Source organism: Centropristis striata, chromosome 9 (genome assembly GCF_030273125.1).
Source record: "Centropristis striata isolate RG_2023a ecotype Rhode Island chromosome 9, C.striata_1.0, whole genome shotgun sequence".
NCBI lineage: Eukaryota > Metazoa > Chordata > Actinopteri > Perciformes > Serranidae > Centropristis > Centropristis striata.
The window spans coordinates 7352243-7379675 of NC_081525.1; the positions used below are offsets into that span (position 1 = coordinate 7352243).

General features: G+C 38.3%; 1 protein-coding gene across 2 annotated transcripts in view; it reads right to left on the reverse strand.

Moving 5' to 3' along the window:
• Nucleotides 1-10417: 10417 nt before the first annotated feature.
• Nucleotides 10418-27433, reverse strand: part of LOC131977406 (carboxyl-terminal PDZ ligand of neuronal nitric oxide synthase protein-like) — a 266401-nt gene continuing 249385 nt past the window's right edge. For both annotated transcript variants that reach the window (XM_059340693.1, XM_059340692.1), the window contains exons 11-13: nucleotides 19551-19750; nucleotides 18073-18188; nucleotides 10418-14103 (exon numbers count right to left, since the gene is read on the reverse strand). In XM_059340693.1, coding sequence (XP_059196676.1) covers nucleotides 13488-14103; nucleotides 18073-18188; nucleotides 19551-19750 — 932 coding nt within the window. In that variant the 3' untranslated portion in view covers nucleotides 10418-13487. The remainder of the gene's footprint in view (nucleotides 14104-18072; nucleotides 18189-19550; nucleotides 19751-27433) is intronic.

The following is a 27433-nucleotide window of genomic DNA, read 5'->3' on the forward strand; positions in this document are numbered from 1 at the left end:
CAGACTTCATGGCCCTCAGAGGAGCAGTGTGCTGAACCGGCAAGATTTTCCCAAAACTGTCACTGAAAGTCTGCAGAGAAAACTCAAGGAGGAAGTTTTTCCTAAAGACTAAATGTTTCCATTTACACCTGTCATCAAACTTAGAGATGATTTCCACAAAGTTTGAGAATACAAGAGACTGTAAATGAAAAAGAATGAATGAAAATAACAGCAAAGGATGACCAGTGTCTGTATTGTAATAAGCAAGTGATGATATGATATGAGGTGTCCAAATATATTAAATAAGGCAGATGCAGAGGAGAGTTCCCTCTTGTAGGCTGTTTTTCATCCCCAAAAAATACAAACATATATAACGAGCACCAAAAAGAAAAAAAGGGGAAAAAACAACATAGTTTTAAATGTTTTTAACTGATAAATATTATTCAGGAAATACAAGGAACTACAGGAATTTCAACAGGAAGACTATTGTCATGTAGTAGTAATTAACAACTTGTTTCCTGTATGATTACAAGAACAAACCGTGGAGTTTATGCTACTTTGTCGCTTTATTCCCCAATTTTGTTAATGGTTGCACCAAACTGAAATGCTTTTCAAAGCTTTGGTGGCAGCAGCAGCAGCAGCAGCAGCTTTAATGATCAGATTCTGGCTTTAGTGTGTGAATTGAAGCTGTTTTGAGGCTTTGTGCTGCCAGATTGGCTCTCAGGTTGTTCCTCTCACATACGCACACAAACACAGGGCCGTAATCTCTTCCCCCAAGCCGATCAATAAACCTGATAAAAACTCCATCCTGCCACCCGGCAGTGACCAAAATGCTCCGTCAGACTCGTGAGTGCTGCTACGTATTGTGTAGGTGTTTGAGGTGATGGTGAGGTGGTTGTTTACTAATCTGTGTCATTGAATTTTGAAATGAAAAAGCCATTGAATTTCTAGCACTGAATATTAATGCATTGAAATTATGTATCTGAATGTTTTTCAACGTTTGTTGTACACTTGTATTAAATGAAATGCAAAAAAATGTAATGCTAAAAAATGAAATGCTAAAAAAATGAAATGCTAAAAAATTAAATGTTAAAAAAATTAAATGTTAAAAAAATTAAATGTTAAAAAAATTAAACGCAAAAAAAAATGAATGTTAAAAAAGTCAACATTAAAAAATGCAATGCTAAAAATTTAAACACTAAAAAATTCAAAAAGGTGTATGGAATATATGGAAAATATATAAAATATATATATGGAAAAAAAATAAAAAATAAAAGGGTGTCCAAACTTTTGACTGGTACTGTAGATCTTGTATTAATCTCCTTAAATCTCCTGAAAACAACAGCAGTCTGCTACAGTTAAAACACACAGACAGCTGTAATGCACAAACAATGCCTAGGTGTGAATTTTTTAATGTTGAGTTTTTTAACATTGATTTTTTTTTAGCGTTTAATTTTTTAAGGTCGAATTTCTTACGTACATTTTTTTTAATGTAAATTTCTTTAGCGGTGAATTTTTGAAGTAGAATTTTTTTTATGTTGAAAAACATTCAGATACATAATTTCAATGCATAAATACTCAGTGCTAGAAACTCAATGGCTTTTTCATTTCAAAATCCGATGACACAGATTTACTTCAATACATTCAGACATCCTTGAGTTTTAATCCAACTTGATTTAGTAAATCATGACTTTGAAACGAGGTCGTAGTTGCTGTAAACTTCGGAGCACAAGAGGCTGCACAGAAACTCTACTTTGAGAAAGGTCATCTGCACGGTGAGAAGTAACAGGAAGTTTTATCTTTCATTGTACTTCCTTATTCTTTCATTTTTCTCTCTTGCTCTACTTTCTTATCTGTTTCCACTCCTACATTTACAGCTTATGTGCCACATACATAGATGGCATTTAGAAAGTAATCATTACATTCATTATCACTACGCTGCTTTGACATTCACCTCCTCATCTGGAGTTCCACCTGGGTGAGCCGACTCCTTCTGCTCTGTCTGGGTGTGTGGAGAGTCACATAATAGCACGTAATAAATACACATAGCATGGCTGGAACAGCCTCAGACACGTCCTCACACTCAGTGTGCGGTCTAATTCTTACAATCACAAAGAACAACTAATTACTCACTTCACACCGCTCTGAAAACGACTCATCAAGGAGCTTATTTACTCTGTTTGTTCCGACGGCAGGCTCTCTGAGCGCTGTGCTAATTTACCTTCCGGATCGCTCTCTGCTTGCTACTCATATAAATACCCTTGTGACATAAATATCAACATATTGTGGACAAAGATAAGAATACATATGCCTTGCAAAGTATCCTACAGGGCCAGTTCAAGTGTTTGGCGACTCCATACAGGATCTTATGCAGAGGAAAAAAAACTGCTGCCAGATGTCAGAAAGTGTTCAGGTTTGAAGCACCTCTGACCACTGGAACTTTTCCACCATTCTTCTCTGCAGTAAAATTGTCGCAGAGTAAAACTTTCGCCCTCATCTCAAAGGAGACTGCCCCTGGTTCCGCTTAATAGTCTCAATAAATGTTCCCCCTCTATCTTCCCTCCCTTTTCCACTCTCACATTCTATCTAATGTATCTCCATCCATCCATCCATCCATTCTCGACCGCTTATCTGGGGCCGGGTCGCGGGGGCAGCAGTCTAAGCAGGGTATTCCAGGCGTCCCTCTCCCCAGCCACAACGTCCAGCTCCTCCTGGGGGATCCCGAGGCGTTCCCGGGCCAGGAGAGAGATATATTATATCTCTCGCCTGGCCTTGTGTACTTTCATTTATAAGGCAATATTGGGACTGCTGCCTTCGTACATTTCTTCTTTGTTCTTAACAAGGTGGTTCGCTTTGGCTCCTTTACCTCCAGCTCAATGGGTTGGTACCCCAGCGCTGAAAGATTTGGAGACAAGTCATGCTTTGAGATAATCACATGCTCTGGAGCAGACGTCTCTCTGTTCTCTAAGCCCGGGGAGTCAGAAAGAGAAGCCCTAATTCCCCCTTATGAGGTCTTTAAAGTCAGAAAGATTGAGAGGAGATCTGATCAGAGGAGTCTTCCATGTGAGGTGGTCTATAATCTGAGAGTACACGCACACCTCTTTCCAACCTGAACTGTGCTCTTTTCTGAATTACGCAGTTTCAAATGTTTAACATATATGAAATTAAAAAACAAGTAACTTTCGAACGCACCTTAATTACTGTGAGAAATACATGATCTTATTCTCGTTGTTCGTTTGTTTACTCTGCACCTTATTCATGGAATATGCGCCAGAAAGAATGGAAATTAACTGACTTTGTTTCTTTGAGCACTTTTAAATCCAAACTAAGAGTTATTGAGGCCAATTCCACAACATGCACTTGTTTCTCATGACGTGTTTAAGGTCTGTGTCTTATGTAAATATGTAACTGTATTTGGTATTTGCTGCCTCTTGGCCAGGGCTCCCTTGAAAAAGAGGTTCTTAATCTCAATGGGATATTCTCTGGTTAAATAAAAAATAAAAATAAAAATAAAAATAAAAATAAAAATAAAAATAAAAATAAAAATAATCCCTCCACTGTGTTCTGGGTCTTCCCTGGGGCCTCCTACCAGTTGGACGTGCCCGGAACACCTCTAACAGGAGGCGCCTTGGAGGATCCTTACCAGATGCCAAAACCACCTCAGCTGGGATCCTTTTGACGCGAAGGAGCAGCGGCTCTACTCTGAGCTCCCTCCTGATGGAGGAAACTCATTTCAGCTGCTTGTATCCGCAATCTTTGTCACACCTGGTATTAATGCTGTCCTCATAACTACTTTTATTTTGGGCATATAAGTGCATTTATTTTACTTTTTAAACTATCCTTTATATTGCTTAACCAGAAACTTTTTAGACTTAACCTAGGAGAAGTAGTTATGTAGCCTAAACCTAATCAAACTGAAAGTGAATTGTAATAAAGCAGCGACTGGCCATTTGAATGGGCTAATAACAAGCTAATGGACCTACTAAAGGGTGGAGCAGGCCGCTACATTATTTCTACTTCTATAAAGCAAACAAAAGATGTAAGAATCTGATTCCAAAAAGTTGGGACACTGTGAATTGAATACAGTACAAAGACAAGATATCTAACACTTCAACTTGTAAAAACTTCTGTTATGTTATCCATATAAACACTCATTCTGAATTTGATGCATTCTGTTTTTATTAATGTCTTACACAGTGTCCAAACTTTTTCGGAATCAGAGTTGTATTTAAATCTTTGTGGAAGTCCAGCACTGAATCTCTTCTGTTCCAACAAACAAATAAATAAAAAAACAAAGACTTTTTTTTTTTTTTTACTTTGGAAAAATGACTTTTAGTTTAAACTGTGAAACTTAGTTTACTGCAAAACTTTAAAATGATGTTTCTGGGGAACTTTCCACACATTAGTTGAGAAACTGATATTAGGACATGTGGTAGAGAAAGTTGTTTAAACATTGTCGACTGTATCAATTTCATCCAGCCGAACTGTCCCCCACACACACTTGATGATTTAAAATGCATAGAAGCCCAGATCCCTTTGTGGAGAATGAATAAATGCATCATGTTTGAATTATTAAACAGTGACAAGACCTGTGTGTCTGAGCTGATTGGTTGTTTACACCACTGATGTGGAAGTTGTGTAAATAAACAGGCTCATCACGCCGGCGTCTCCGTTCTTGGGTTCTTCCTCCGCTGTATTCCTGACGGGCTTCAGCTCATCTCGCCACATCAACAAACACAGAGCGGCGACATGCTGAGGCACCAAGAGGAAGACCAGGATTTCCATGAATTAGGACAAACACGGATGAATTAAACATCAGTGCGGCTTCCACTCCTGAATCTCTCTAAGAAACAGACGATGTATCAAACAGAGGCAGGACACACACACAAACAAAGGCCCGTCTGTACTGAAGACTGACACAGATTCAGATGAAAAGAAAAAACTGACAAGGACGTCAGCTCCGTCAGAACAGGAAGTTTGTTGGTCGGGCTGAGTGGGAGGCTGGCTGCCGTCAGGAACAAGACCGAGGAAAGACGAAAAAAGAGACAGGATGTGCCAAAGATAACATTAAAGGGATAGTTTGGATTTTGAGCGACTTATCCATAGTCAGTGTATTAACTACTGTGTACAGATTACTGCTGAGTTTGCAGTTCCAGCATGAAAACTAAGCAATTTTCTGATGTGGTTGGGAGCAGCAGCAAACAAAAAATCAATATCAGTTTAAGTCTATGCTATATTTAGAATATTTGGTAACGCTTTAAGGTCCTCGTAATAACCATTAATTAACAAGTAATAAGGCCCTTGTAAGTCCTTACAAGATGCTTATTAACATTATTGTGTGTTTATAAGCTTATATAAGTGTTAATAATGGCATTACAAACACCCATGACCCACCCATTATGTCTTTGCCATGCCTTTATTAATCTTATTTTGTTTGGTTATTGATATTAAAATATACCTTATTGCTCATCTATTATAAGTTAACTATAAGTTAACTATGCTTTTTGCAACTACCGGATCTAAAGCGAGAACAATGCCTTATTACTTGTTAATTAATGGTTATTAAGGACCTTATTATAAAGCGTTACCGAATATTTTCACCACTTTACCTTGCCGTCAGACAGCCTAGTTTAAGTTTGTACATGGGGAACTTATATGCTCTCTTTTAAGCCACCAAACTCCATTCACAAAATCAGTCATTTTACATTGCAGGAGATGGGAGTTGTAGGTCTACCGCTGTCTGGTTGGGTGAGGCAGTCAACCCAACTGATCGTCTTTAGAGGGTTAGTTCAAGTTCACCCAAGTCACACAATAACAAAGTAAACCAGTGGCATCAATGCGGTCTCTTTTTTAAAGGCTTCATACATTAACAATTAACATTCGTTTGAACCTGTTACCATTCCTGAATTTGTGCCGTTGGGTATCATATGAAACTAGAAGATCTCAGGGATCCATTGGTATCAAGCATGTCAGGATGTCATGTCGGGAAATTGCCGAAATATCGCTGCAAATTTAGGCTATTTTTTTTTTATTCTAAATTTTTATCTGACGATTTTTGTAACCCATTTATTTTTCACCCAATTGCCTATATCATGATCCTGGGCGCTACCTCGTCTCTGTCGGCCTGGGGAGAGCCCTGAACTGGGCTCATGCTTCCTCAGATACATGACAGTTAGCAGATTGCTTCTTGTCACCTGACGGGGAGTTTCCCCGGTAGGACGTAGCGTGTGGGAAGATCATGTTATTCCCACCGGTTCCTCTCCCTCCCATCAGGCGCCCCGACCGACCAGAGGGAGGCTCTATAGCGACCAGGATCAATGCATGTTTTTGTGAGAGGTAGGGTTGTCAAAAGTATCAATACTAAAAAGTTGTATCCGAATACAATAGTCATTTTCAAAAGTATCGCTCCAACAACTAATTAAGCAGCTAAACCATACAACCTCAAAATATTGTTCTAATTGTTATTATTTATTGTATTTATTTATTTTTTTGCACTACCTCAGACCTGAAGCTTGTTATCATAGTTGCAGTTTCTTTTTGCAACAGTTTTTTATTATAAATATTTAACCTGTGGTTCTGTTCATTTTTACATGTTGCATTTTTCTTGTTAAAAAAAATATGTCTGTTAAGTTTTGGGGTCTTTGTTTTTATCCTTGTGGTATCGAAAATGGTATCGAGTATCGAATATTTTCCTGAGTATCGGTATCGAGTTGAAAATTTTAGTATCGTGACAACCCTAGTGAGAGGTCCCTGTAAGGGGATCCTCGGGGGACACGGGGAGAACATGCAAACTCGTGCATGCAAAAGGCCCCGACCCCGACCACCCCACAGGCGCTGGAGACACGCCTCCAACGGCCACAGCATCGGACCCAGGACCTTCTAGCTGTGAGGTGAGAGCGCTACCAACTGCGCCACCGTGCCTCCTATTTTGGCTATTTTAAAAATGTTTTGATTTGAAATAGGTCATGTGACTCATCTCTATATGAAAACAGGCTCTCTGTCTCCTCTTTCCATACATGGTTACTTTACACAGCAAAATCTGTAGGGTTGTTTTTTCAGTGTTAATAATTTTGAGTTGGTGAGTGTTGATTTTGACACCTTTAGTGATCAAAAAGCTCTGCCAGCTTTGTTACATGTTAATACCTGACACCTGAGTTAGATTCACTTGAGTTGGAGTAGATTTTCAGATTTTGTGACACTTTTTTGTGCACTTTTAATGTATCGTAAAACAAAACAATGAATGTTAATTATCACGAGTGAACGGAAATAACATGATTTTAGGGTTGACAATACACTTTAACGTGTCAAAGTAACACAATATATGTTAAAAAATGAACACTCACAGTGAAAGGGAATAACACAATTTGGAGTTAAAAGTGCACTTATGTGGTGTCATAAAACAACAACAAGGGTGTCAAATAATTAACACTATTAAAGCGTTAAAATATTAACACTTGTTGAGTGTAATTTTAACTCAGGATCCGTGAGAACTATATAAACTCAGAAAAAGTGTTAAATTTAACTCCCTGTGAGTTGAATTAACACTCCTGATAGTCTGATGGAATTTAAGGCAAAAGCACATAGTTTTTCTCATGCATTTACAATTCATAATAGTTCATAAATTACGTAAAAACTCCAGAACACTTAGAACCTGCAAATATGATTAAAACATCTAAAATATCTTTTAATTACATTAGTTTTGTGTTGTTCTTTCACATTTCACATTCAGAGGGACAAACATCTCGATATGTTCTATATCTTGTAAGGGGTCCTTGTTCGAAAAAAGCTGTAAAAACTCTGAACTGAAGAACTGTGTTCTGCAAGGTTAAATTAGGTTTTTTTTTATTTCCAATGGAGTCTGGTGGCTTTGAAGAGGGCTTAGATAATTCAGTGTCCCCTGCACAAACTGTACCAGGGTTGTCTGATGGCAAGGTAAAGCATTGTAATATTATAAATGCATGTATGTATATGTAATATTAAAAATGCATTTAGCTGCTGCTTCTCATACAACGCTGCGTCCAAAATATTCTAAACTATCCCTTTCATCTTTAAAAAGAAACAAAATCACACGAAACAAGGTCATGATTAGGTCTATTTTTTGTTTAAAAAGATTACATTACAGGAGTTATTACATCCCCACTTTGAAAAAAAGATACATTAGGAAAATAAAACAAAAAATATCAATGATTCAGTTTGATTTTTGTAGCATATTTTCATACATAAAAAAATTAAAGACTTATTTTGCAGCAGTTTAAGGGTATAAATCAATAAAAAAAGTCCCAAGTTTACTTTAGCAGTTTTCAAAAAGCCTTCATGTGCAGCATTAAACTTCCTTCATTCATCACAATTACTGAAATTATACCGACTGGCTTCACAAAGACAAATACAAAACATAAAAAAAAAATCAAAATCATTTTTTCTTTTATCAAACTAACTGAGTCACCTAATAAAACACAGATTGCCAGAACTAGATTCTATGACTGGATATCAAAATAAATCACTTTCCTTCATTTGTTAGAGCAAGACCCAATTTGCATATTCACAGATATTGTAAAAAAGAATATTTCCATAAAAATGTACAGCACAATGTCTTCATCAGAAAATAGAATATAAATCTACTTTAGTGGTTTTAGTGGTTAACTGGATCAAGCTGCTTCTTCCATCATAATTTTGTTTAAAGGAGAGAAACGAGACATTTCAGACAGTGTGACGCCATCCGAGCAGCCATTCGTCTCATCTTATTGCTTTCAGCCTCTGACTAAAGACCAGCAGCTGCTGTCAGTCTCATCCCGTGTTTCATTTTGTTCACTTAAGTCCAAACCTCTGCTGGTTTATCCAGGTGTGTCGCAATTATCTCTGTGCTGAGTGACAAACTTTCTCATTAGCTGAATCCTGAAAACAACCTCAGTGTCACAATCAAAAGACAGATTACAAGAACACTTTTATCAGTTTCGAGGCGATAAAAACACATTTTGGGTGATGTGTGTGTACATGAACCAACCCGTTCTCAGAACCATTTGTTTACGCACTGTGTCTCTAACTTCGATGCTCTGTGAGCTGGTTGCAGTTTTAAATGCGTGGAAGATGTGGTTAATGTTGGGAATTCCAACAAATTACTCGGTTAAGTTTAGGAAAAGATCACGGTTTGGGTTAAAATAATGCTGCTTTTCAGACAAAGTCTGAGTCGTCAAATCGCTCCATGTGCACTACGCCAAATTTAAACAAAAAAACATGTGACTGTGACAAACTGTGTGTTTTTGTGGGAATTGTACACAAAATTATGCATAAGCCAAGAGACACTATTATAGAGTTTATTCCAACATGGTCTCACAGGAATCCGTGAAATAGCCACGGATTCGCTTTACTCAAAATCCGTGGAATAGCCACGGAATCATTCAAATTTCTGTGAAACTGACACGGATTTCGCTACAATGCAAGTTAATGACAGTCATATCCTGTGGCTATTCCAACATACAAAGTGATTATGTACATTCACTGAGTGAATATTTAGAAAATAAAACATATATTTCTCGCTAGAAATGTGATCAAAATCCATTTTTATGCAGAAATTAAGTCAAAATATTGATTTTTTCACTAAAAATGAGAGAACTGTCCGCCATGTTTTTTGTTCTGACCGCCGGGACCTTGAAAGTCACGTGACTTGGAACAAACCAATAGGAAAAAATATCCATGGAATAGCCACGGGATATGACTGTCATTAACTTGCATTGTGACGAAATCCGTGTCAGTTTCGCGGAAATTTGAGTGATTCCGTGGCTATTCCACAGATTTTGAGTAAAGCAAATCTGTGGCTATTTCACTGATTCCTGTGAGACCAGGTTTGTTTATTCTTATGACCCTTGTACTTGGAATGTATGCAGAACAAAGTATTTTTGTAATTTCTTTTATAAATACAGGATACATAGGCTACTTATCTTGGCCTTCAGTTGCTTTTGTGCCTTGTGTGACATCAGATTACTTAATAATAAAGTCGGAGAAGATGGATTTGCCCTGAGTTCACAAGTAGGAACTCTGACACTAATTGTACTATCTCAGAGATGTTTGAGTTCCCAGTTGTCTGAATCGCAGCGTACTTTTTGTATGTAAGTTAAGTAGTCAAGGTAAATAAGTTAATGTTGATTTTTGGTTCAAACTGAAGACGAGATGAGTTTACATTGGAGTTAGTTTGTACGTTCACAGAGGAAATTGCTGTTTGAGTATCACATACTGACAGCTGTGACTGTATTAGGCTACCTGGGAATGAGAACTGCATTAAAACATCATCTTCTGCCAAAGTTTTAACTACTTAAGTATATTTTCAAGAAGAGAGTTCTGTATTTATGTTTCTCGCTGGATTAAAATGGACTCAGTTGAAAAAAAAAAGGTAATGTCACATACTTATGCTCAATCAGTTATAACACAAGTGAAGCATTTAAAAAAAAAACCACACTAACATTTTTATGCCTTAATTTTAATATGTGTGATTGATTAACTTTTGGTCTAATTTTTGGTGATTACCACAATCACATAGTTTCGTTAAGGTCTCTACTTCTGGGTGCTTTAGCACATTTTTAGAATAATATTTTCCCACTGTTGCCCTGTGATTTTACAGGGTCACTTCACTCAAACATTTTGCCACTCTCTTAATCTGGCAATGCAAATTGCTTGGATATTGTTTTGTTTTGGAGATATTCAGTGCTGAAACATTTGCCGCCCAAATTCAGAGGAGATAAGTGTTGTTTGTGCTCCTTTAAAGCACTCTAACGTGACACCTGAAGAACTCAACAGCAGCAGCCACTCTGCACAACCAGCCAGACCTGGCTGTTAAGGTTTCTTTTTTAAATTAAACATTTGAAGTAGAAGTTAAATAAAGCTGTCTGAGGGTGGTTCTATAAAACTTATCGGGGAAAATAATCTTCATAATTAGGTTTTTCTTGTGGGGGGACGCCAGCTGTTCTGCTACAGCTGTGAAATAAAAGGGAATCCTTGTAGCATGTAAGACAAAGTCAGAAGGACATGAGACAGGCTGAGAGAGACAAAGCGTCCTTTTTCCAGCTCCACATTCCTCTCATTCTGCTGGGCACGACCTGACCGCAGCTACAGCTGGCTCTGTGTCCGACTCGGTGTCTTCTGGGAATTTTCTGCTCTTTTCTGGAGTCAGGAAATCCCTGCGAGGACACAGCGGTCACTCACAGAGAGGCCACTTCAGGACCTCACAGAAAAACTGGTTATTTTTAGGATTTGGGATCTGAATTCTTGGATCTGTGTGCCTGCTTTCCATGCTTGAATCATCATCCAGTTTGCACAGATGTAAGGAGCAGATGCTCAAATAACAGTGTCATAAAAGTACTGATTTTCAGTCTGATTGTGCTGAAACAGCTTGATCCTCCTACAGAAACACACCTGACAGAGTCTCTGTGGTGAGGCAAAAAAAACAATTGCTATAAAATGTTTAAAATGCTTCAACTTTGGTTTTTCATTAGTTGATGAAGTGAAAATAAAGGTGAAAAAAGAAAATCTTCTGTCTGAATTATTGCTCGCTAAAACAATATGACAAAAACAACTTGTCCGACTGAGCTGCTAATTTCTGTCTTTGGTCTGTCATTTAATGCTCTGCTGGAATAAAGTACACCTCTTTCATCTCCCTCCATGTTGACAGCTCATTATCTTCTGTGTCTTTTTCTCAAAAACAACTTTTCACCGGCCCGCCCTCCACATGCCGCCCATCCATCCTTTCATCCCGACTCTGTCAGGTTTTGCAAGAGTAATAAGAGTCTTCTCTCAGCTCGGGGGACGGCTTTTGTCAGCAGGAAAAGATGCCTGGAAGCCATTATCAACTGGGACTACTGATGCACTCATGTAATAATAATAATAATAATAATAACCTAAATCTCGTCCGACAAATTGCCTAATTTTCCTTCTACTAATATTTGCTCATTAAAGATGAGCTCATTTTTACAGGCACAATATCTAGGGTTAATGGGCCGGAGCTTCTCTTGTGATTATGAGACATTATCACCACAAATATCCAAACATTTTTTGGGGAATTAGTATTAAAAAAAGCATGTTTTTTACATGGATGTGCGACCAACTCTGTTTCTTGGTACCAGAGGAAGTTCAGACTTTAAAATGTTTTGCAAAGGTGAATTACCTGCTGTTTATGCTTGAAAGTACCAGAAAAATCTTTAGATTCTGGCTTTCACTTGGATATTGCATTTACTTGTCAATGTTCATTTATATCATCCAAGTTTTTGTTTGTTTTGTTTCTCACTTTTATTTTTTCACATTAAAATCCTCCAAAAAGTGTCCTATTGGTTAAGATTCTGATAAATATTCTTACTTGCTGGGAGCTTTACAAAAGAAGGCCACATTCAGGGTCACAATGTGTGCCATAGGCCAGCGCAGGAGGGGACAAGATGGAAAGCTCCTACTGGACCAGAAGGCTTCCGGTCTGAAACAAAAGCGTCCGACTGAACTGAGAGTGAACTCACCCCTCAAACCTCTCCATCTCTCAACACGTCCACATTCATTCTGCCTCTCCCTCCTCCTTTCCCTCAGAATCTGGATTCAGTTTTTTTAAAGAAATTCCCATGCTGGAGTGATACTACACTGCTGAAACTTCTGCTAGAACTGAATTATTCTGGTATATAACTCATACATTGTTTGTAACTGGTTCCATTGTAGCAGCTTTTGTATAATATGGACTTACAGTGTGACTGTCATGACATAATATCCCTTTAAATGCTTTAAAGAAATGTCAAAAAGGGTTCTAGAAATGACTGGCATGATAATATATTGTAATAACTTAGATAGAACAACCCATACATTCTTTCAGATATACTAGTTATATTGTTTTACTTTTTCAGGAACATATGTAGTCGTTTTTTTTTACGCTCGCCAGTAATTCATGAACAGGATTTGACATTTTCAGCCCATTTAAAGGGATATTTCTTTACAGTAATTACAATATCTGCTATAACTGCATTCCTAAAGCCAACATTATGAAACCTGGTCAGAGCTAAAACAAGTACAAATGACATGCCTTAATAGCTATATTTTTTTTTATAATTGAAATGTTACATTTTTTATTCCCTCTGCACCAGAAAGACACCGCCAACACCTTTTTCTCTCTTGCTTCTTGTTCATGATGTGGTGCTCGTCAGCTTTGTGTTCATATGAACAGGAAGAAGCTCCAGCCATGTTGGAGGGCCAGATTGTATCATCATGACATTAAAAACTCATCCACACATCTTTGAAGTTGCTAAAAGAAAAGTTAAAAAAAGTTAAAAAGCAACAGATCTGACCCCGTCCCTGATCCCTGGAAGCGCTTGTTCCCTTTTCCTGAAGCAAACCCTGGAGCAGGAGGGTTATATATTTAAAAGTGGCAGTGAATATTTGATCCGCAGTCTATCTGAATTACATCTTGAGCCTCTTGAGTGGAAACTAACAGCAAAAGTTTCAAACTTTTGGAGACATACTGGAGTGGTATCTGACCTCGGCTCTGCTCGTCACTCAAACGACAGCAGGTCCGGGTGATGCTCTGAGTCTTCGCTGCAGGGGGCGCCGTTCCCCAGCAGGACCTCCTCGCCCAGGCTGATGCGGCAGGGAGTCTTAGTGGGTGTGGAGGCGAGCCGGGAGTCCGGCCCCGGCGCCTTCTGCCAGACGTCGCAGGACTTGGCTCGGGGCTCCAGCAGGGGCGGATCTTTGTTGATGAGGTCCGGCACGGAGAGCTGCAGCTGGGGCTGATGCTCCTCCTCGCCTCCTCCACTGCTCCCGTTCTCCACATCTTCTTTTTCTCCATCATTGTTTCCCGTCATCTCCAAACTATCTGCATTCTTCTCGGCCGGAGGTGGAGCTGACGTGAGCTCCTCTGATGCCCCGTCCACCTTCTCGCCCTGCTGCTGCTGCTGCTCCTCACCGCTCCTCTGCTCCTCCTTGTCGATGAGGGGCGTCTTCTCCGGAGAAGAGAGGAAGGAGGAGGAGTCGGGGAGGTCCGGAGAGGAGACCACGGGATCGGAGGAGATCATCATGTCCTGGGTGGTTTTCAGCGCCCGAGGAAGGCGCTTCTTCCCCGACGGGGGAGGCGGGTCCAGCCGGGGGAAGGAGTCGAAGGAGGAGATGTGACTGAGAGGAGAGGAGAAGAGAGGAGGTGGAGAGACATGGAGGCAATTAGTCAAACAGATAAAAAATCATCTTTGGTTATAAGTAGGTCTGGGACTCAAAAGTCTCTTGATTGTTTTCTCAACATTGAGCAGCGAAAACCGTTTAACATTTTGGGAAATACCATATTGACTTTCTAGGGAAGAGTTGGATAAGAAGATTGATACCACTCTTATGTCTGACAAATTTAACCACGAATATATATGACAGAAGAAAATAAACTTTAACAAACCTTGTGCCCTGTCAGCCAGCCACTATAGAAGCCTTTTTGATACTTTATATCAACTTTATATGAATTACAACACACTCGTCATTATTTACTGTTCGTTTTTCCATTTTACCGTTCCACCTGTATTTATTACTTTTTACTGCTTTATTTGATTTACTCCACATTAATAGTCTTATCATAACATGTATTCTTATCAGTAGCAGCTCAAAAAAGTATTTTATAAAGCGGTTAAATTAATATTGAGCAGACTTTAGTTCAGTGTTTTTGAGTGTTTTTTGAGTTCAAAATGTTGATCCAGTAAGTCAAAGCAAAAAAAATTATTATCAGGTCATATAGGTGAGCTTATGCTGAAAAAAATATGATACCAACATGGCATGGTAAACATTTTTTAAGTTGTATATACAGGCAGAATGAAAAAGATTCAAATGAGGACAAAATATCCCAGAACTCCAAAGGGATACATGTGAAATGTAACTGCCCGTTCTGCATAACTGAGCCCTTTTAGTTCTGTTAAATTTGAATTATGCTTCTCCTAATGTGCATATAAACATCAAATTCATGCTGAAAACATCAAAGGATTTTTCTGAGAAACTTCAGCGTGCAGTGTGTTGATGATTTGTGCAAAAGTTTTAATGCATTAGACAGAGTTGCAGGTGAGAAGTCATTAAATATAACAGGATGGCTAAGACTTCACACTGCACTGTGAGTGGAGGAGCAGCATGAAGCTACATTCACTTTCACTCCTGGCGATGACTCTCATGGCTCCTCATTGGTTACAAAAACACACTCCCTTCTCAAGCTGTTCCGTACAATGACAGAAACCACCATAACTACATCCCCACAGTGATGAGGAAGAACTTAGTAGAACCGGCGCTGCACTCAGAAACAGTTCAGCTGAATAAACACGGCGGTGCTGAGTGGGACTAAGATGAGAACTTTTGGATGTTAATGGAAACTCAAAAGTCTCTTTCCTGCTTCTTGTGTGTGAACCATAGACTGTATAAATAATGGACGTAGTGACCGTGACGTCACCCATCGGTTTGTGGACTTTTTGAAGCATCGAGTTCAGCGTTAAACCCGTCGCCATCTTGTTTCCGATAGAGACCATATTTGTACTGTGGAGGAGCGAGAGGGATCTGTATGTAACATACCAAAGAAAAATGACCAGCGACTCCTTGGAGTGTCTTTTAGTCCAACCAAATGCTGAACAAGACATTTTTAATGAACAAAACGTTCAAATAAACTGTCATTAAGTGAAAATACAGTGTGAACGGGTCAAAGTTATGAGACCAAACCGCTAAACGTCCTTTTTTAAATATCTATATAACGTTATATATAACTTTATTGACACGTTGCCGTGGATACGCATTGTTCTGCTTCACTCCTGATGACGGCTCGCCCTGTTAGCCACCTGTCAATCAAAGGTAACCACGCCCCAAATCATACGATTCTTTATCTTCTATTTTCTTCTAAATGGGGCCATTATTAGAACTATTAACATCAAATTGTCTTCAAGAAGATTTTTTACTAGCGATTGAGACGATGGTGTCCTAAAAAAATTTCTCATGTAATAAATCAATTTCTCATTTTGCATTGAAATGGATGGACAGAAATGTTTTTGCAGCATCTATTAATGTGAGGAAAGTTACATCACATAGGTGTGAAACGACGAGGAGACTGTTCTACTCTATCTCTCCAGAAGCTTCAGTGGACAATAAATCATATGATTCATATACAGTATGTCATCATTTATTTGCTTTTATTGATACACAAACCTTAAACGCACCTCAGCCAAGTGGAAAAACTTTTTTTTGCAATATCTCAAGATTTTTCTTTGTACTTTTTCCCATTCCCATTGAGTTTTTTTTATGTACAAATTGAAAATGCACACAAAATCCAGTGGATTTAAATGCATTTACTGATAGTTTTGAATCAAACTGGGAGAAGTTAGGGGTCAGTTAGATAAAGCACCAGCTGCTAGTGTTACTCGCCTTGTATCTTCACTGTCAGGGCAAAAAAAAATTGTAACAAGTTGTGTAGTGATGTCAGTAATTTGATGGTACTGCTGCATGTTTTGAGGACTGCTCATGTCGGACATTATAGATGGTGGTCTGACATTTTTCGGTGTGGGATTATTGTGAATGTCTCACAGCAGGTACATGATTTCATAAGATAGAAAGAAGACACACACTGACACACACACAAACACACACACTGACACATTTACACAGAAGCAAAAGGTACAAGAGTGCCTGGAGAGAGTTACTAAGAACGATCATTGATTTTTTTCCCTGAATTTCATGCCGGATTTGAGTCAGATCTATCATATCGCCCTAGCTGAACCTCTGACTACAGATATTATTTAATCTTCACACCCAAGTGTCTTTAAATAATGTCCAAATACTGGAATAAATAAGAAGATAAATGATCAATGAGGTCATGCTCCATAATGTTCTGGGCCCGAGTCTCTAAGCTCCGGACCAGTCACGGTCCGGCAAAACCACAGAGATCATCGCTCTTAAACTGAACCAAATCTATTCACAGTCCGGGACGTGGGGACAAGTGAGAGCAGAGCTGCTGAAAATGACTTCTGCTTGACTGCTCTTCAGTTTGAGAGACAACAGATCAATGCTTCTGGAACAAATCCCCAAATACACGCAGGACAGCAACAGCCCTGAATATGTGAGTGTGTGCATGTAAGCGGGTGATAAATACACAATCAAAAGGCATTTTCATGTCGACTGTACAAGAAGCTGAGGAGCTCAAACGCATTAAAAACTTCAGACGTCTCACAGGCGCCTTTGAAGTGTCATTATTAATGCAAAACCACATTTCAAAGGAAGAATCGCAAATCATTCACCTTTTCTGCCCGATTTACAGTTATAAACACTTCTCTCAGCTCTGATTTCATATTTTTTGCTTACAGAATGATAATGTTTTCTAGTGGTTTAATCGATAAATTCAATGTGTTGAAATGGAAACTTTTTTAGATATGTTTTTTTTACACATTCATCCTTAAAAAATCAATACACACAGCATAGCACCAGCCCAGCACTAAAAATAGGTTCACATTTAGGGCTGGGCGAAATGGACTGAAAGTCATATCCCCATATATTTAGGATGAATATCGATATGCGATATATATCCTGATATTTTTATTGCAAAGTGAGAGCAAATGTTCAGTCAGAGTCAAATATGACATGTCACAAGTAGTTTTATTGAAACTGTTAATTTAAGTGAACATAAATACTGCATAAACTTTTTCTCAAATCAAAGCTTCATAAAGTGCACATTTGAATAAAGAAATATCTTAAATAAAAATAGCCTATGAAATAAAAAAGGGCCAATCTTTTTCCGAAATAAATATATTTATATGAGAAAAGAATAACAAACATTACAAAAGAACTAAATATGACAAACCCTAGTAAGGGCAGCATTTATATATAAAGAAATAAAAAAAATTGAACTTTATTGATATATGCGATATGGTCTAATTCCACATCACATTTAAAAATATAGATCTTTTATATCGATATATCGCCCAGCCCTATTCACATTGTTTGAAATGGGGTAACAGTGAAATCAAACCAGCAACCTTTAAAGTCTGCAAGTTAATTTGGGAGCGTAAACTTTAGTAGAAATTCATACTGAGCATTAAGAAGTTCTTCCACAAAATGTAAATACAAAATGAGACGTGTGTTTACCTGTTTGCGGTGGTCTGGTTGAACTCGTCCATACAGCTCCAAACGTTCTTGTTAACCTCAGTGACCCCGATGTCCCCGAGGTGGCTCGGCTCCTTTCTTCTCAACAAATCATTGACCTGAAATAAAGAGAAAGAGGAAAGGAAGAATGAAAGAAAAGTATTTGGAGTTGAATCATCTCCACTGATGCAATAATAAAGAAATGAAATTTACTCTAAACTTTAAACACAGGGCCCAGATTCACAAAGCATTCTTAAGAAAAAAATCTAAGTGCTACTTTTTTCTTAACTTTGCTCTTAAGACAAAATTTAAGAAGATTTGGTATACATGAAGAAAATCTTATCTTTTCTTTGTTTTTTTCTTAACTTTCTTCTTAAGTTCTTTCCTAAGATAGAACTTGAGAACAAATGAGATTCTTGAAAACAAAGTTCTTAGATTTCTTCTCACATTTCATCACAACTTGATGAGAAACCGTCACCAGTCTTAAAACAGCTACAGTGAAAATATAAGTCTTGATATGTATTTACTTGAACAAATTTGTATGACATTAATTTGATTTCTTTAATATTTAGATTAGCCCTAGACATGTATTAATAAATTTGTTCGTTGAAGTTGGTCAGAGTAGGTTTTTTGTGAATGTATCACATAAATCTTTTTCTGGCAGTTGACATATAATTGAAATGGCCTTTCAGTCCGTGTGACATGTCGGCCTATTCCTAGATTACACTACAATGTACTCTTAGAAAATCATGGAGGCAGTTGTTGTATTTGATACTATTTAACCCATTTAAGCCGGGAAAGCATTATTGCATTTCTACCATTAAAACCGTGGACGCTCTTGCGTTATTCTACCATTAAAGCAGGGAAAGTGGATACGTTGTTTTGTAGTATTTGTAGTTTTTGTAGTTTTTTCCACCTATTTTTCGTTCTCTTGGCCAATGAAATGCATCAGAATACATGTGGGAGTGTCGCAATGCATCATGGGACTTTTCCAGAACTGAAATCATGGCGGAAGACGACTATAGCGGAGGGAGCTCAGATATAACAGGTATAAGCTCTCAAATACTTTTTGAATTTCATTTCTATCTGCTACAGAGGCTGAAAAATCGATTACTTAGTAGGCGTTGATACTTCTGTTGAATTTCCAGAAAAACTTCAGGTTTTAGGGGGTTATTTTAAAATCGCCCAGATGTTTTACAGGCATTTTCTCCAGCCGTTTTAGGCCTAAATGTGTTGATTAATGATCTCGTGATCATAAGTTAAGAATCTAAGAACGTCCTAAGTGAGAAAACTAAGAAGTTCCTAAGACATATGACAATTCTTAAGGAAAAAAATGGCGAAAAGCATTTAACAACATTCTTAGGAACATCTTATTTTTTTTCTTAAGAATTTTCTGAAGTTTTATCTAAAGAACACTTTTGTGAATCCGGCCCCAGGAGTTAAAGGAATACATGACGTGGAGAAGTTAATGCTCCACTCACCTTTGCACCGACAGCCTTGCCCAGATTAATGGCATTTTTAAGCCTCTGTTGGCCTCCGGAGGATGGAGAGTCGACGGAGCCGGACCCCAGGTTGTTTTGATGAGCTGATGCTGGGGAGCGCCGGGCCGAGGGCTGACCCGGCCTGGAGGTCTGAGGACTCTGCTGCTGGGCGATGGAGTTCTCAAACATACTTTGATCAACTGGGGGGAAAAAAAGAGAAGGGAGATAGAAAGGTAAATACACAGCAGGACTTAACAGAAGATGAGTTTCTTCACATGTTGCAAAGCTGCAGACCCTTCATGCATCAAATACAAACGGCATGTTTGCTTTTTAGAAGGAGATGCACAAACTCACTTCTTAAAGGGAAATGAAACGAATACTCCACTGAAAATGCAGGAATGTTTTTGATTGGTAAAATTTCTCCTGATGATGATGTCACCGAAATCTCTGAGTTTAAAGTCATTTTTTTATATGTTTGGAATACACTTAACCAGAGGTGGGTAGTAACGCGCTACATTTACTCCGTTACAAATACTTGAGTAACTTTTTGGATAAATTGTAATTTTAGCAGTAGTTTTTTTGGACCATACTTTTACTTTTACTTGAGTATATATTTGAAGAAGGAACAGTACTTTTACTTCGTTCTATTTGGCTATGTGATGGTAGTTACTTTTTTTTTTATTACATGCGAGATCTATTTCTACGTCTTCAGCTTTCAACAGATAAAAAACATTAGAAAATTATCTTGCCAATCAAATGCAGCTACTTGGGTCAGATGACAAGTGTTGTCATGTTGGTCATAGCCATAGCAACAGTGAACGCGCACTTTTTAACGGCCCGTCACCTGCCTTGACTCACATATGAACTAAAGTGACATCCCATTCTTAATCCATAGGGTTTAATATGAGTACTTGTACTCTTGAGTACTTGAGTAGTCTTTTCACTGCAGAGTACTTTTATTTTTACTTGAGTAATTATAATCTTAAGTAACAGTACTTTTACTTGAGTACATTTTTTGGCTACTCTGCCCACCTCTGCACTTAACATACGGAACAGCAGCGAAGAAGAGAATTACACTGCAGAAGTGCTTTAAATGGGTTCTTTGGAGGTTTTTGGGCTGCTGTCCTCCACAAAAAAGCAATTTACAAAAAGACCACATCTAAAGCCTGAAGGGGGATGACCATTTGATACTTAAAAGGTAGCATATTGGTGGAGTATTCCTTTAAGTGACCACGTCACCTCTGCAGCTTTGCACCAAACAAACAGACGTTGCATCATCACAACGAGACTCAAAGGCAATTTAATGAGAATGTATACAACATATGAGGGCCAGATGGCAGTGCAGCAACACTGTACGTAATGATCAGGGGACAGAATGTAAAACAAAACTAAGGCAGATGCACATACATAGCAATAAGAGGAATGAAAATGAAGCAGAAACTGACAATGTGGAAGAAAAATAAAAGGGTTTAACTCTTGTCAATCCAAGACTGAAGATCTTACCTCTTGGAGAGAAATGTTTCTCGGAAAGCATTCAATGAGACATAAAAGTATCACATTTCAGATCATTTGAGATGCAGATTATTGAGCGGTTTCTGCTTAACATGCAGCCGGTTCTCGTGTTCGACAAGAAGACGAGACAGTTGGAGCATTGACTTGCATACGCATATCTGAAAAGGTACATTGTCTTGTCCAGATAACTGGGGAGAAAAACCATTTGGAATCAGATAAAGCGTCAAACTCTGGTGGAACAGCTCACCTTGACTTCACTTTGCACTCACAAGCATTTCACTTACTGTACCAATCAAGAGATCTACAAAAGCACATTAGCCCGAGGCCATTGGAAATGTGTTCCAATATTATGAATCAACGTGACACAAAGGGCATTGAGAGTAACTTCAAGGAGATAGAGATAGAGAAGAGAACAGAGAGAAAGATATATATTTACTTTACAGCATGCGGCACTTTTAGAGGAGTCATCAAGTCAATTGCTACAGCAGGAGCGGCCACATTCAGACCGGTTCTGCTATCTGTTTAAGTGCATTTCAGATAGTGTTTTATAATGCACAGAATACTGCGTAGGCACCCCGACTGTGTCAATGCAGCTGCATCCTTTTAAACAGTCCTTTTGTATGCATTAACATGACCTTAAGTGGTGCTAGGTTACTGGAAAATAGCACAGCATTTAAAAACTGCAATGGACTGGTGGTGGAGATAAGATGAAACACGATCCGTTAGAATAATACATCCATGACTTTGAAGCCAAAACACTGTGTCAAGGTTAAAAACACAATCAGGCAGCTAACTGAGCCACGTTAGCTTGGAGAGAAATTCTGATAGGGAATAAAAATATGGCGTCATCAAAAACATGTTGGCATTTTTTTCAAAACTTTTGAAAAAAAACTTGTATTTAGAATATGTTCTGCTCAATATTGACGAAATGTGTAAATGAAGAAATAAAAAAAATAAAATAATTTGATGTCTTTAAAAATTAAGTAATTATATGTATAAGTCAACTTAAATACAATGTAGGTGGATGAAGTATTTAATATTTATAATTTTTTTGTGGTTACACCATTTGACATCTTGCCAACCCTTATTTGTCATTGACCCATGAATGAATTTCACTATGTTACGTTCTGGGTCTTCTCTCCTCTTTACTGTGATTTATATTCTTAGAGTTTTGCTTCAGACACCATCAGTCTGTATTTATTTAATTTAACCAAATATTCAGTGCTATAAAAAAAACAGTAACTGTTTTTTATTTTGTTGTGATTAGAGTCTAGTTAGTATTAACTTTACTGCACGACTCTGCAGTTTCTGTTGCTTGAGTTTTGCATTCTAATGTGACTTGTTTTGACTTTTCTTTCCTGTTTGTAATTGCTGATCAATTCCAGTTTCAAGGTGATTTAAATAACATATAAAATAGCCTTGTTTGCATTGGATTAATACATGCATGCTAACAGTTTAGCTTACAGAAACTTCCCCAGAGGACACTTTATGTGACTACTTCTTGCCTGATACAAAAGCCACTTCATTTACATGCTTTAAGTCTTTGTTCAATGTCATTACTGACTGTACATCAAGGTCATGGACTGATCTCAGGATCAATAGTTTCACGTTGCACAGGCTATAAAACATCCTTATTGATCCCAGCAGACACTGAGGCCACATTCTCCTCCCACTTTAACTCCTAATGGAGAGGTAATGGATGGACTTTGTAATGCAATACGCCCCTTGGAGGTCTTCTATGAAGGACACATGAAGGGGAAGATGTCGGTGCAACATGCCTGACAAATGTACGTATAATTCTAAACATTTACTGTTTGGCTGCTTGTCGAGCGTCCCGTGCTGCTGGAAAAGGTGAAATCTGCTGTTTGGAAATGAGCCCAGGTGTCTCAGTCTGGCTCATTTACACACAGATGTGATTTATCATCACTTTTTATGACCATTTCTCTGCCGGACTGTCCCTGAGCCAGCCCTTAAACTCTTTGCTGTTAAGACTTTTGTGTACTTTAAAGTAAATGCAAATTTGGTGTTTTTTATCAAAGTCTGACAGTTTACTGAGAGTGACTGGATGTCAGCTCATACCCACTAAAGTGAGTTCCACACATGATTTTGAAATGGCGTTGGCTGCCACTTTCAGGGGGCATTTTGCCTTCACTTCTACTGATGGTTGAGATAGAAATGTGAAAGGGAAGAGAAGCAGAGAGGGAGAGGGGTGACGTGCAACACAGTCAAAGTCAAACTGGGCCTGTTGAGGTTATATGGAAAGTGTTTCTGTCACTCGGCTACCAGGCGGTTTGTGAAAGCAATTTTTATTTGCCTGGAACCTCTCACTTCATTTTAGGTTTTTGAAAAGGGACCAGACTCACCTGCCAAACAAACACAAATGGCTTGGCAGATTTCTTTGGTTTCCAGGCTAAATTTCAAAAGTGTGAAACAAGAATTACCGCCTCGAGGTTGAACGCCTCCACCAACTGGCCAAGTGTCAGTTTACATCCACGACTGTCCAGACTCAAAAATGATCATGCTTCAACTATGGATGTTGCTGCAAAGAAGCTACAAATTAAAAAGTTAGATGCTTCACAGACCTTCAAACCAGCAGCACAGAAGTGATATACAACACCGGTTCAAGATGAGTGTCACCAATTCAGTATCCACCCACATATGAAATATGGTCTCAATCTCCTCTTCTGTTTCTGAGTTATGGCATTTAATAATGGTAAGATGAGTGATTTTGCTGAATTATGTAGTCACAGTGAAGCTGACCTTTGACATCACTTCAACATTTTATCCTATTAGACATTACCTTAGGGAAGGGCAACCTAAATGCTGGATTGGGCCACAATTTTTCATAGACACTACCACAGGGCCACATATAGGACCGTGCACTTAATCAGATATGATGAAACTGCAATTTTAAATATGTTTACACTGCAGTAACTTAACATATTTCATGCTCAAATGCATGTATAACAGTGTAAATAGGAATACAAAAGGTTTAAAGCAAATAAAAAATAACCACTTACTGTGATTTCTTTTTTTCCAGCGTAAGAACAGCAGACCAACATTAATTGCAACAAGTAATTTTGCGCTTTTTTACACTGCACTTTTAAGATTTCATGCTCAAATGCATGTAGTTGTACTGAGGGCCACTTCAAGTGAGGGTGCGGGCCGTATGCGGCCCCCAGACCTCCAGTTGCCCATCCCTGCCTTAGACCTTAGACAAGCCGTTATAATTTTCCAATCTCACAATGCAGCCGAATTGCTTTACATTTAAATATTATTCATACTGTCTGCTTCACTTGTTGAATTTATTGTCTCCACCTCCTTATTTGTCTCTCTAACTTTTAGCTTTTTAAGTTACCTGCAGGCAGCGCTCAGGGAATGTTACCCACCATGTGTCTCAGTCTATCACAGCGTCTGTTTAACGCCGCTCTCTTTCTCTCTGAGTGGGTTGAATTATAAATAAAGGCACTGTCACTCCTCTATAGAGATAATGCCATTCCAATACCCACAAATTGAAAGATCTAATGCTAGCGAGTCCTGTTTCCTCCTGACAGGACGCTCATTCACCGCTGTTAAACACACGCTTTGTTCGATTTGTCACTTCCTGTGCTGAGATTTCCCAGCAGCCGCCTACATCTTACAAGGGAGAATTTCATCTGGGCAAACAGTTAATCTATGTCCTCCCAATTAGTGGAGATGGGACAGCTCTCGGTGCTGCAGACCCACTGCGATTTAGGCTGACGAAACAGGTGGATTTTCTTGCCTACTGAAGCAATAAAATTGGAGAAGTAATTGTTAAATCACTCTGCGCCGCAGCTTCAGCAGAGGTAATATTTCAACGAAGACTCTTCTAAATCCAACAGAGCTCTGTATATTTCAGCTGGACTGTCACACACTTCAGTTTTAAACAAAGCAATCACTGTGAAATATCAAAACCAATAAAACATGCAGTCCCATGCCCCAGTGTCCTAGTTTCTTAATATATATATATATATATATATATATATATATATATATATATATATATATATATATATACCAAAGATACACATTGTTTAAAACATTTTAAAATATTCAGCAGATTTTCGGAAGTGGTGTTATGGAAATGGTTGCATCACAACACAAAGTGAGGGAGCAGCTCACAAAGCAAGAAACAAAGAATAAAAAACAGGTTATGTAAAAGTTTTTGCATAAGAACAGCCAAAAGAGTGCACTGACACCTATTAGAATACACTGGAGCAAAGACTTTGTAAAGCCAGACAGCGAGCCCCCAACACACAGCCTGAGCCCAGTTGGGTTTTTTAGCCTATATTTGTTTTCATTTTGGTAAATTAGCCTCAGTAAGAGTAAGTCGAATTACTTTGCAACTGAATAAATCTTAAAAACCTGATGGTTTACAGTTCTGCACTGCAAAAAAAGAAAAGTTGGGTGAACTCAAAATTTCAAGGCAACAAACTTCGATAAAATTTTAAGTTGGACAATTAAACTAAATATTTTAAGTTTTGTTTTTGAGTTTGCTCAACTCTGAATTTCTCTGGCACGATTGTAACGCCACTATGAAATGTCTAATGGCTAATGTTGCGACCACAATTTTGAGTTAGCATTGATACGCTAATGGCTACTCTTGTAGCTGTAACAAGCAGCGCCGCTAGCATCACTTAGGCGCTAGCATCGCTTAGCCACTAGCATCAGTTAGCCGCTAGCTTTCGCTAATGACCGAATTTCACAACAAAGAAATAAGAATTAGCAGAACTATTGTCCCTTGTTGTGAACCCCAACTTAAAGATATAAGTAACAACAACTCACCAACTTGTTTTTGAGCAGACAACTGGCTTCCTTTGTTGTGCTAACCTACATTATTGCCCTAAATGTCAGTAATTTATATTTCCAAGTTTTACCAAATTAAATCACTGTTTTAGGCCAAAAAATACAAGTTGGCTTTTTTGCAGTGTGGCGTTAAAACATCTCTTTTCTATGATTTTTAGGTGGGTTTTTTGAGCTTGACATAGGATATAATTATAGTGATTCTGAATCTTAAAGAGACTGTCTGCTCCCACAAATGACTCCAAAGGTTGTTCGTGAAGCAACTTAATACAACCTACTTTTGTAGTTCGCTGCGCCCTCTAGTGGCCATATCAATTATGAAGGAGGCCAAGACGAAATTAAGTTATGGGGGCAGGGAGCAAGGATAAAGAGTATAAAGAACAATAAAGTCCAGTTGGAGTGGGTGGAAGATGGTTCAAACGAGACGTACAATGTAATTTTAAGCAACAGAACTTAACTCCACATTACTTCACCGGGTCGTCACATCAGCTACAAGTACATAACTACTTCACTTCCGGACCATGACCGCTTCAAATGAAAAGAAAAAGGGAAGCGGAACAGGATATGGAGTATAAAGAAGAATAAAGTCCACTCTGGGAGTGTGGATGATGGTTCAAACAACACAAGACTTTGACCCAGAATGCTGGTGTTTGTGTGAAAGTCAGCAATGTTATTTTAAGTAACATAATTTCTGTGACGCAAGTGGTTATGTCAGCTATATAACTACATCACTCCTGGAAGTTATATGCATTTATTCAAGTTTTTTGACTGCCTTTTGTATGGCCTAACCATGTGTTTTTTTGCCCTTAAACTCAGGAAAGTAGTTTTGTTTCCGAAACCTAATGACACATTACCAACCTGTTTAAAACAACAACAGTTACATTTAGCAATAAGGATGTGTTGATCCCGTCAAATGTCCTGGATCATATTTGAGAGTCTGGACAAACGGTAGTGTGGTCGTGTGGTTTGGAGGAGTTGTGGATTTCAAAATGTGTGAGTCATATCTGTCTGTTGTGCTATGACTGAGTTATAAGCATAAGTCAGAGAAAAGTTTCAACACATTTAATGTTTGTGGGTCAGAAAATCTACAATCCCAAAGTCAATTTTATACAAATCGTTTAATTTTTGTGGAGTGAATTGTCATAATCTTTATTTGAAAAAATGTAATGAATGGAAGCAAGTTGCATTTTATTGCCCTTACTGTTGAACCCCTCAGAGGTACATTAAATACCATAATTAGAGTTAAACGAAGGGTCCAAAGTGCAATAATCACATCCTGTTGTTTTCAGTACAACAGCATGCACCTGTCCCTTACATGCCACGCAGCATCTTTGCATCACAATTTGAAAAGCTTTCCACTGTACTGAGAGTGAGGTGATGGTTCATGTGCGGTGGGCATAATTTACTAAATAAAAGAAGCTGCAATCTAAGCCTCAGAGACTTTCACTCCGGAGAATTTTCGCTGCCTGTTTGTTTACTTCTGGAGGAGCGTGTAATGGCAGATTACTATATGCACTTTAGTGTGTGTGTTAATGTGTTTTATGTTG